This window comes from Mytilus californianus, unplaced genomic scaffold (genome assembly GCF_021869535.1).
Source record: "Mytilus californianus isolate M0D057914Y unplaced genomic scaffold, xbMytCali1.0.p SCAF_3, whole genome shotgun sequence".
NCBI lineage: Eukaryota > Metazoa > Mollusca > Bivalvia > Mytilida > Mytilidae > Mytilus > Mytilus californianus.
In genome coordinates, this window is record NW_026262679.1 from 22,899,360 (window position 1) to 22,912,254 (window position 12,895).

Consider the following 12,895-nt stretch of genomic DNA (forward strand, 5'->3'; position numbering starts at 1 on the left):
CCAAATTTAATGTAAATTTAAAAGTATATAGCATTGTATTCATTAGAAATAGAAAATAAACACACACAAACAATAATGTTTAGACACTAAAAATTGTATAAATAAAATCATCATAGATACTAGGATTAAAATTTTATATTTGCGACAGACGCGCGTTTCGTCTACAAAAGACTCATCAGTGACGCTTGAATAAAAAAATATTAAAAAGGCCAAATAAAGTACGAAGTTGAAGAGCATTGAGGACCAAAAATTCCTAAAAGTTTTGCCAAATACAGCTAAAGTAATCTATTCCTGAGGTAGACAAGCCTTAGTATTTCAAAAATTCAAAGTTTTGTAAACAATTAATTTATAATTATGAACATATCAATGATAACTCAAGTCAACACAGAAGTGCTGACTACTGGGCTGGTGATACCCTCGGGGAATTAATACTCCACCAGCAGTGGCATCGACCCAGTGGTTGTAAATAAACTCATCATAGATACCAGGATCGAAATTTGCGCGAGCCATACACCAATAGATAAACAATAGTAGTAGGTATAATTTAAATTTACACGGCTTTCGGGGAGCTTTTCTGGATTTCCTTTCATTTGGAACACTCAAATAAAAAAAAATATAAATAATATTATCCTTATATTAATTTAAAGTATATATTCCAGTTTGTTTTGTTTAGGTAGCCAGTATGTGAAGAATCATTGTAATGTATGTAAGTTCATCATGTAGTCTTCTTAGTTACCCGATGATGTTTTTAGCTATCCCTGTAGTGATATGTAGTTAATATTCTGTGTTGGTTTTTTTTAACTATCCATATTTTTGTTACTATTTTTAATCTTTTTTTATCTTCAACAGTCAATACTTTACCTCAGCTGCTTATTCTTAAAAAAAGTATGTGTGACAGTATATGAATGAAATGAAATTAAAAAAATAATGTTAAACATGGTTTCTCTTATGGTTGTGGCCTGTTATCTATTTCTTGCGTGAAGAGATACATCTCGTATTACACTGCACGGAGTTTGGTACGAAAAAGTGAAACGAAAAGCTGCGTTAATTTGATTGGCTTATCCAGCATCAAGAGGCGCTATTAAAAATATTTCAGTGGCTATTTGTTAGGTTATCAAAGATTAAGATGATGTCTATTTCGTCAATGGCAACGAACATATGTGTATTCTTCAATAGTATACAAAACACTCACATTTTTACCTGAAAATATTCTATTTGTTAAGTGTTAATACATTCTGAAGAGTACAAAAAGTTTTATAATGTCGGATGTTTAAGTTTGACATTAGAACAGGATATATGACGACATACTGGTATGTCACGCAAAAGACTAGATCAACCATTCCAAACGCGAGCGTTTACCATAAGAGAAATACGTTTAACAACTTGTGAGAATTAGATATCACTTGATATAAACTCTTGTTATTTAATTTAAATAGTAATAATTAACTCGTCGAAGGCTCGCTTATTATTATATTGAAATTAAATAACTCGAGTTGATATCAAGCGATATCCAATTCTCACTCGTTATAAAACCTATAATTGTTAACACAACGGTAATGTATCAAGAAAAATAGTAAGGATTAACAAAATTACAATAATTTACTTATTATGATAATAAATTAAAGAAGAATGTTGCTAGTCACGGTTTTGTTACTGTTATTGTATTATAATTTTTGAGCACATCAGAACTAGAGCTTATTTGGCTTCATTTTTATCAACAGGAGCTGTTGAAAGATCCCTTGCAAAAGTTTTCAAGTGAGATCCGCCTTGCCGTTTAATCGAAACGATTGCTTATAATTATGTAATATTTATCTACTAACTATCGGCTGCTGCCCATATCGATAGATTTTGTTATTAAACAAGCCATTGTATATAGCAATCTAGCTTAAAAAATGAACCGGTATATCTAAATTTAATTTTTGTGCAAACAAAAACCATAGTATGCATTAATACATGAAAGTTTTCATCATTTGAAACAAACATAAACAAGTCAGGAGCCTGTAATACAGTGGTTGTAGTTTGTTAATGTGTTACATTTTTGTTTTTCGTTAATTTTTTGTACATAAATTAGGCCGTTAGTTTTCTCGTTTGAATTGTTTTACATTTGTCATTTCGGGGCCTTTTATAGCTGACTATGCGGTATGGGCTTTGCTCATTGTTAAAGACCGTACGGTGACCTATAGTTGTTAATTTCTGTGTCATTTGGTCTCTTGTGGAAAGTTGTCTCATTGGCAATCATACCACATCTTCCTTTTTATATAAAGGACAAATTGTGAAATAATTAAAACAAAAAAACTACGGACTGATTAAAGCGCATAAATTGTGGTATAATATTTTTTTAAATTGCAAAACGATTGCAATAATTGTTTATGTTGTTACTTGTATTTGAAAACAGACTACAAATGTTAATGTACTGCAGGCGATTACTGAACAGTACTGAATTTTGTTGATACGATATTAATTGTGTTTGAATCAATGTCGTTATTTACGAAACGCCTGTCATGATTCAGTCAATTTTCTTGAATACAAGTGTTATTTGAATGTATAACTCAGTATACATGTTTTTGATATATTTCAGTTCCGCAAAATTGTAAAGATTGTTGTGAAGACTGTAAAATCATTTTACCAATTAAATGCTTTTGTGTTAAGCAACTTCATTGTCCAGATAGAAACAGTGATAGACCTGCGAAGATGGAATGTAAGAACACGTAGAAATGTTAATTTACAATGCAATAAAACTAAATAAAAACAGATCATGATCTACAGCTACCAACACTGCATGAATGTATGATTACTTTTTTGGATTCCTGAATGAGATGACATGTCAATATAACATCATTTAAACAATAATCGTGTTATCGTTTATAACATTCTAACGCTTTCATGTCATGATAGACTGTTATATGAGGTTTGTGTTACATAAATATGACCATTAACATTCCATTTGTCCCAGGCAGAATCCGCCCTCCATCCCTCGTTCATGATTATCATTGATTACGACTTTTCAACAGACGTGTACCTGTAATGAGCAACAGGTAAGGTGCAAACAGTGATATCGATGTAGCACCCTTTTAAGCTGATACAGTTTTTGCAGGGTTGATGTTGCTCCGTTTTTAGTTTTTCTGTGCAGGTTTTTTTTTATCGACATAAATAGTGCTGTATGGATTTCTTTTTGAATGTTCTGACTACTCGTTTATAACACCGAAAGATTGTTATATAACCTGAATCAATTATGAAAGAAAAATTGATGAAACATATTTTATCAAAGTATTTGATGCTTTCAAAACAGAACTTTAATTTAAAAACCATCATAATAAATGTTTAATTCACCTCATTTATAAAGAAAATATAAGCTATTGCAGCCAACACTTAGTGTCTAATATCTAATTGTTGAACTGTCTACTTTAAAAAAAAATGTCAAAGTTACCTCAGGAAATAAACTTTAAAGGAATAATGTAGTTAGGGTTCTTCTGAATAATATTTATCTTTTTAGTTCCAACTGAGTGAACGACACGGTCTTCAGAAGTAGTTCTTGGTTCTGGTGGGTTATTAAAAAAAATTCTTCATTGATAAAACGAGACACATTTTCAAACTGCGATGGGTGACCTTTCAAAAAGGATTTTCTGTATTTATTTTTTTTTTAATTTTGTGGCATATAGAGCAGCCATGATGCCACATTTCGTTCAATTGACAATTTATAAAAGTTCGCCTTTAAATCTGTTTCCTTTGAAATATACTCGAAAAATTAAGAAAATAATAAAATTATCAGAAATAATGTTTGGGAGCCCTTTTGTAAACTTATTTCAGTTTGTTCTGATATACACGTAGTGTGGTCATGTCCTTCAAAGGCAATTATTTGTTCTGACTTAACTCTTAAGACGAATAAATGTGAGATACTCTAAATCATCGTTTCGTGGTTTATTATATACAATTTCTCTTTCGTGTTAGTTAGCTTACACACGACATTTTATCTGTGTAATCATCAGTAAAATTGATGTTACTCTGGCTGGTTTCAAAATGACAATTCCAGCCGATCAGTATAGGGGCATAAGGAATTCTAGATATTGTTCTGTTTACTTCATAAGGCACGTTTATTTCTTTTTTTGACACCAGATGCAAGTGAAAAGAATCTTTCAAAAGTTTGTCACGGTTTATTGCCATTGAACCTGTTGAAATGCATACTAGTATCAAATTCCTAATTTACTTGTCGATTTGTTTTTGTAATCATATGAGGCAGAATTTATTCAGAATCTTCTGAAAGGCAAAACGAAAAAGCACCTTGCGAAATTCTTTAATCTTACTTCTGAATAACCCATATTTCAGTCAGTACTTGCATCTCATGAATCCCAGTGAACTTGAAATTAAGAATACAACTCGATCTTTTCCTTAATATTGGCACAGGTGGACGACTTCAGACTAAAATCTATGAAAAACAGTTTCATTTCACCTTTACAAATATCAACTTCCCAATTCTCAGCAGAAAGATACCTTCTGTTCATCGTATGGTATTTACATATCTCAATTTGTTCGTTATGCTTGTACGTGTTCATACTTCACAGACTTCATATACAGGAGTAGTTTTGTCCTTACGAAGAAACCTCGCTATCAGAGTTATGAGTAGGAAATATTTAAAATGAAACTCCATAAATTTTAAAGACACCATAACGACTTGTTGATCTTTACTATGTGTCTATGTCTAAACTAACTAACGACATTTTTAACACGTCTTAGATTGTGGTTAACCATCTAAGTCGTCTAGTCTGCTTAACCATAACGTGGCACATCCCGAATATGACTGTTTTGCCGAGTGTGAATTCGCACTGCTATACGACGTGTCGCGGTTTTTATGTATCACAAATTCATCGCTCGTGGTTCGTCTACATGATTTTTGTTATGTGTTGTTTGTAATAAAAAATCAGCTACGTCAATTTATGATTTAAATTTTAAAGTAACTATATGCATTTTTTTTATACATATACACAGTTTTTACGTAGAAGAAAAACTAACATGGTTAAAAATACAAATAATAACATCATTACAAACACAATTCCATTCTAATATTCCTGTCATGTTTAAAAAATGCATAAAATAACACCATTACAAACTCAACCCCAATTTAAAGTCATATAAAACGAGTGACTGGTGAAAAATAATGTTAATCTATTTCTTAGCCATAAACTTAGTCCTCTGTGGACGATTTTATCATTTTTTACGTTTCCATATCATATTTCATCATATTATGGTCAAAAAAAATTTTCACTTGGTCAGTGTTGTTGTGAAATATGGCAGCTTATTAATGGTCGTGTTTTACAACAGAAGTTTACCGATTGTCACCTTTGTAAACAATCAACAAAGAAGCATGAATATTCAGGTCAGCACGTGTATAACATATAAGATACAGTTATAGTTGGATGACGGAGCGATGTTTACGTTCATTGACTCTCTCTACCAATTTGGTTTTCCCCTTCGCAGTTGCGTATTGCGATCTCCGGATTTTTACGAGAAAGTTAACGCTGAGGTAACTAACTGCATATGGATAGCATGTCGGCGAATTGTTGGCTGGAAGCAAGCAATTAAAAAAAGTAATTTTCTTCCAGATTTGGACAAATTAAAGAGTTTTCTTCAAAAAAAAGTTTATGTATATAAGTTTTATAATAAAAACTAGCTATTTTGTAATAAAAAACATATGCATTATTTTTTTTCAATTTAAAGTTTAATATGACTTTAATATTATTGTACATGTACGTCTATAAATAAACCAAATCTATTTTATTTTTTTGAAATTTATCTGTGATAATATAAACTTCACAAAAAATACGTCAATGTTTGTGACGTTGATCAGTTTATGTGACGAGCAGTTTATATGTCGTTTGTGGCGTCCTGGTGTGCTGTCGTAAATTCATGGGAGGTGTCCGTTGTTATTCTGCTGTTGCAATGTACTATTATATTATTTATTGATTTATTTCTCCGTCCTGAGTGTTCTTGTGGTTTTTTTTTCTATATTCCTGTCAGGTAGTGTTTTCATTTTAATATTTTTTAAATATAACCATATAAGTGGGAGGTTTGACTAGACATAAAACCAGGTTCAACCCACCAGTTTTTCTTAAAATGTCTTGAACCAAGTCAAGAATATGGGAGTTGTTATCAAATAGTCCGTTTCTATGTATGTATGCGTTTGTTTATGTTGCACTAAAGTGTTTCTGTTATTCTGTTGTTTTCCTCTTATCGTTAATGTGTTTCCCTCGGTTTTAGCTTGTTACCAAGATTTGTTTTTGCTTTATCGAATTATGACTATTCCGCGTTAACTACTAATGCCTTTATGTATGCATTTTTGTTTGTCATATTGCTCCATAAACAAATAAACTGTGTCTTAAAGATAACACATTGAACTTTTTATTTCGAACAGATGATAAGTGTTCAGGTACACATTGTCCATGTCGTAATGGAGGTACTTGTAGTAAAGATCCTACACGTACACGAGCAACCGCAGAAGACATTAAATGCTCTTGTTCTACAGGTATTTATACACTTAATAACTACTAGAACACACCCGCGAAATCAGGGGCATTTAAAGCGTGGTTGAAATTATGTAAACTGTTGCAGGATGAAATTTTGGAAAAGATTTTATATTTGGAGAAATCCAGGAATAGTATCAATTTTTTAAAGGATTTTATGACGAGAATTTCAGGAAAGGTATCAAAATTCATAGGTACTTGGGGACAGGACAATTTTTTTAGCCCTCCTGCTTTATTCCAAAATCTGTTATATTTTTTGTTTCCTATTAACTATCATTAATTTCTTCCCGTTTTCTGTGCACTATGAACATGCATAGATACTATATATAGTATATAAGTGACCGCCGTGGATAGTAAACTTGGAATTGATAGTAAATAGCAAATAAACTTTATAGTATATATATGTTCATGGTATACAGAAAAATGCGAAAATAATTGTCCTGTCCTCAAGTACAAAATGTACCTATGAAAATTGTGTGTAAACGGAAGCCTTGTCTATGACTTAAAATTCCGTCCGACGAGACAGAAACAATATCCGGACGCCTTTATTTTCGTTTTCCTCGCAAAATAACTCAAACCGAATAATCATTAGCAAGGATGACAAATGCGACTATGCATAGTACCTATAGGACACAGTGGCATGATGATTAATTTATTGTGGAAGGAAGAGAAGTGAAACACACAATGAGGTCTTCTCATTCAATAGTATGGATAATACAATAGAAATAGTAGCAATCAGCGTCAGCAAATTATATTTACCTCCAACATATTTCATATTATATTGTACTAGATGAAAATTAAACATGATATTGAGTATTTTAAAAGTCATTTGCTTGACTAAAAATGGTACATTGCTTCTGATTTTTACCTGCTTTGTCTAAGGCAAACGCAATTCTAGTTACTGCTTGAATCCGCCCGTCAGTTTATTTGTCCGGACGACCTTGGATAAAAAATTTTGGTCAAAATTTTCTTGTCTTCTACGAAAGCAAATGATTTCATATTTGGTCAGCAGCTACATAATTTTACATCCGCCGTGCAGCAACTTCAAATTTGCCGTAAGTTTGAAATATCGATACAATAATTGTACAAGGAAAATTGACGTCAAACCTGTTTGACTTCTAATCAAGGGAATTATTTCATGTTTGATCTGCAACCGCTTGAAAATCATGAGCTGTAGCAAGTAAGCTAATTTGACATCCACCGTACAACCACTTCTTGTTTGCCGATAGTTTTAAATTCATTGTACAAAGATATTTTTGTCAAACATGCTTGGCTTCTATGATTAAAGGGAATTATCCGTTATTCTTTAGTATACATGTATCGTTTATTCAATTGCATACAGCAGCACATGTCTTTTCATCCATTGATATGAAATGTAATGGAAAAGAGTTAAATTAATTGATTTTCAATTCACAATTGTAATTTTATAATATACAGCGTAGATCATTTATTTTACGTTAAGTTAAATAGATAGAACCTCTGTGTACAGAAACTACCCATGTAGTCTTATTTTTATTAACAATGTCATCAACATAACAAGTAGCCACGTATCAATGTGTCATTTACAAACAGTAAAGCCTTGAAATTAGTAAACCAAGTTTAAACATTCAAAACTTCGATTGCGGGAGTATAAAATCGTGAATACACTATACTATGTACGGTTGTGTATGGTGTGGAGATCTAATAATTCTGCTGACAACTACTGTCCGAATGGCTTGTGAAATATTGATTCATAGGACTGAATGCAGACCAAAGTAGACAGTCCGTACCATTTTATCTAGAGGTCACAATTATCCTGCAAAAACTCTTAAACGATATATATCTTATTAAAATAGCATTTAAAGACGTAATAATGATAATTATTTGGACTAGTATTGCGAAAATGTTTGTATTTTTTTGGATCTTGTTTCATATAGTTGTATGAATTTCAAGATTAAATTTACGTCACAAAAATACGTCACTGTTTATGGTGTGCTGCGCTGTTGTTAAATAATGATGTCTCTTGTTATTCTGCGGTTAACATGTTGAAATGTACTATTTTATAATATATTAATGGGTTTTTCTGTGTTGAGTGGTCTTGCGTTTGTTTGTACTGTATTCCTGTCACGTAGTATTGTCCTTTTAGCGGTATTGGTTTAACATTGCCATTCAAGCTGGAGGTTTGCCTAGCCATAAAACCAAGTTCAACCCACCAGTTTTTTTCTTAAAATGTCCTGTACCAAGTCGGGAATATGGTGGTTGTTATCAAATAGTTCGTTTCTATGTATGTTGCCATTTGTTTTTGTTGCACTTCAGTGAATCTGTTGTTCCTTTGTATTCCTCTTATAGTTGATGTGTTTCCCTTGGTTTTAGTCTAACTCTGATTTGTTTGATCTCAATCGATTTATGACTTTTGAATAGCGGTATACTACTGTTGCCTTTATTTTGCTAGAAAATAGCCAATGCAATGCATAAAACATCGCATGCCATATGCATAAGGGGTCACGCATGGACTGTCTTACTTTATAGTGATGCTTATGTGGCACACCAAAGATAATAATAATTTTAACAAGACATTTACCCATTTTACATTAGAATGTAATACAGAAGATTAATTCACTTGAATACATTGACCTCTTATCTTGTCGACTTTTAAGTCCGTCAGATAGTTCCACAGAAGAGACCATGGTGAAATTTGAAATTTTGAAACAACTCTTAATTTTCATGGGAACGAAGATTTTGCAAGTACTTTGTAGTCATAAGTTTATCAACAAAGTAATTTTGAAATTAAGAGGCAAAGGTCAAAACTAGCCCTAGCTCATAATAAAGAAAATGTGAACCTTCTTAAAGTAAGAAGGTCTACTCGTGTACCCGACGTTCTGTTTTGAGGACATATGATCCTGCTTGATAAAGTTGCACCAACTTAAAACAATTTAGGGTCTACAGAGAAATGACGATTTAAGTGTTCGAGGTGCTATATATGCATCAGTAGAATAAATATATTACCTATGTAGAATGTTTGCTGTTATTTCAACTTGATACAAACTCAACTATGTATAGTTTATTGTTTTATAAAAACAATTCACTCCACTTCGTAGGTTGATATTGTTTGCATTCAACGTTTTTTTTTTTTTGTTTTTTTTTTTATTGGGTATTATTTTCACTATTAATGCTGAACCACGTGGTAAACACAAATGTCTAATAAAAAAGGCAAACTATAAAAAAAACGTTGAATGCAAACGATATGAACCTACAAAGTCATATAATATAACTGCGCTTCTTGATATTAATCATTCTACTTCAAGAAATGTTCATGCCTGGCAAGCCAAAAGTTGATGTAACTCGCAACACATTTTATATATTTTCAACGATTTATTCTTGGGGTCGTCATATTTAACTGATTTGGAACAGCACTGAAATAAAAAACTTAATTAAATGTCCATCTACGGAGTGCAGAAAACTTACACAAAATTGAATGCGAAATGCAAATTGGTAGATTCAAAACCCTTCGCATTATTTTAGAATTTTTATAGCTTTTCAGAAAGTTTATTGAATTTTAAACAGCCACTTTATGATTTGGTATTAGTACAATATAATATAAGAAGATGTGGTTTGACTGCCAATGAGACAACTTTCCACCAGGGACCAAATGACATAAATGTTTTAGCAACTAAACGTCATCGTGAGGCATTCATCGATACGCAAAACCCATGCCGCTTTAAGCAAGCTATAAAAGTCCCAGACATAACAAAATGAAAAGCCTTCGAAACGAGAAAAAAATAAAAGCCTGAATAATGTACAAAACAACAAACGAATAACAAATATGATACACAACTAAGAATCACAATCACTAAACTACAATTTCCTAATTGAGGACAGGCACATATATACTGAGAGTTAAACATATTTTTGTGCGTTAAAAATTACACCATAGACTTTCTTTATTCAAAGAATAAGTTCAAAGTACATGACTATTAGCCTTTCACCATAATAAAGAAGGTTTATAATGTTTTGTCTTTAGGAGTCAAATTAATTAAATTTGGTTAACGACGAAAAGTTTAGATATTTAGCTTGCAGGTTAAAAACAATACAGAGAAAATTGTCCGCATCTTTTTGCACCGAATAACATCCGTCGAAAACAATATCTTTTTTATCTATCACATTTTTTGTTCTTAAAAGACATCGTGTGTTTTAGTAAAGATTGACATTTAAGACTAGTGTGTGAAATGTATTGCCTCTTTTACAAATGTATATTCACGCACAAAGAGAAAATATATATAGAGAGACACGTTTTAACATACTTTTATTGTAATAGAGAACTTTCCCTTTATACGCAATATTTTCATGCAAGTACAATATAATCTTACATTCACACACACTCCTCTGTTTTCATATTTAAATGAACCAATGGATTTAGTAAAATTTCCAACTCCAGAATATCTTTCACAGTTGATTAGTATCTGAAATATCGATACTAAATATACCATGCTGAATCTTCATTTTTATGCATTGATTTTGATTTCCTTTTTTGGAAGAGGATGCATTCTTTGGAAAATAAAATGTTTGACTAAATGTTTTTGAATTGCTTGTTTTGAAATGGAATAGAAAAAGTAGTTTATTTCTACTAAAAATTATTTTTTATTTAATAGATTTATTTTGAATCCATGTAAAGTTCCCCGAAACGACGTCCAAAATACGGTTGTCATTCAATTTAGGATAGCGGGAAAAATAGTCAATGGCATCCAATGTACAAAGAGTTGAAGAGCTGTGATGCTCTTACACATCAAATGACAATGTCAGAAACGAAATATATAAACAACAAAAGTGAACTTATGGGATTCTTTGATATGCTGAATATTTCGGAAGCCTATTAGGGCCATCGTTTTTTTATTTATTTATCTTTTATTGTCGACTTTAATCTTGGAAAAATCTTGAAATTACCACCTTTAATCTTGAAATTATCAACACTAATCTTTGAATTATCAGTTTTTATCTTGGAACTATCAACATAAATCTTGAAATTATCAACTTTAATCTTTGAATTATCAATATTAATCTTGGAATTATGATCAACATGAAACTTGGAAATTTCAATTTCAATCTTCCGACCATCATCAGTCCGACACTGATTTTTCTGACTTTCATTAACCTAGTGAATTTCAGAACTAAGAACCTCGTCTCTTTTGGCTCACTGGGCTTTCGCCTCTGCCAAACAATGCACTTCATATGTGCTTTACTTTTTGTTGGTGATTGCTATTGTAAATATCGATGCACATCCGCCTATTCAGCAATATAATATAATATCTGCATAACTGTATACATAATTACAAATGGATGTTAAAATTTTGACATTAGCACGGAAGATTTTATATAGCATTTTCTAAGATTTGATACCTAAAAATATATATATATAAATATACGAAGAATGACCTTTACTTTATGCCTTATTTTAATTTTCAAATGCATAGATTCGAGGACTTTGTATTTATGTAAATATAGTCCCTGATTGATTCAAATACCACAATTGACCAACGACCATCGATATAAGATTTTCAAAAACATATTCCTAAAAATATGTAGAACATACCCCAAATCAATATAAAATTATGAAAGAACAATGCATATCAATATAGAATGTCATTAACAAATTTAAAATTAGTGTCATATGTATAAAATCTCGCAAAATTATGACCCATATTTTTGGAATATCCACAAATATATATATATTTTAAGTCTTATAAATTCAACATCAGTCTTAACAATCACCTGTCTTTTTATACAAAAGGAAGAAACTGCCCAATTACGAGATACCTCTTAAGAACAGGGCATTCTTTTGAAAATATCACCTTTCAAAAGATTGAGGTAAACCAAAATTGGGACTCCCAAAGGAGAAAACAGAGAGAAACGTTCTGGATGCATCAGCTACGTACTCTTGAACCTGATGGACTGAATGAGAGAGATGAAAAACAGTTCTACCCAAAATCAAAAGAATAAATCATAAACTTCATTTTATTTAACTAATTCAACTATTTGTTTTAATTTAAGAATTACTATGTATAATAAGCGGCAATAATATTTTTCTAGACATTTAACATTGAGCTGCAAAAATTTCTTTACAGCCTCTAACTTTTACCTGGTTGGCTGCACGCGCCTGATGAAGCTAATTTGTTTAGCGAAATATTGCGTGAATAATATATAAAATATAACAACTAATTTTATAACATTCACTAGTGCGTTAAAGTTACATTCTAAGGCACTTATATAGTTTAATTTAGTAACTGCATCAGTTTATTTACAAACTGATCCACGCCTAGATAGATTGAATGTTGATTGTTGCTATTTTTAGACACTATATATATATATATATATATATATATAAATTGCGGTTTTTATCCAACGCA

At 31.4% G+C, this 12,895-nt stretch overlaps 1 protein-coding gene across 12 annotated transcripts in view; it reads left to right on the plus strand.

Annotated features, from left to right (window-relative positions):
• LOC127734162 (protein jagged-1b-like) overlaps positions 1-12,895 on the plus strand; it is a 124,033-nt gene that overhangs the window by 93,266 nt on the left and 17,872 nt on the right. For all 12 annotated transcript variants that reach the window (XM_052243885.1, XM_052243884.1, XM_052243888.1 and 9 more), the window contains 3 exons: positions 674-706; positions 2,579-2,698; positions 6,407-6,517. In XM_052243885.1, the coding sequence (XP_052099845.1) occupies positions 674-706; positions 2,579-2,698; positions 6,407-6,517 (264 nt within the window). The remainder of the gene's footprint in view (positions 1-673; positions 707-2,578; positions 2,699-6,406; positions 6,518-12,895) is intronic.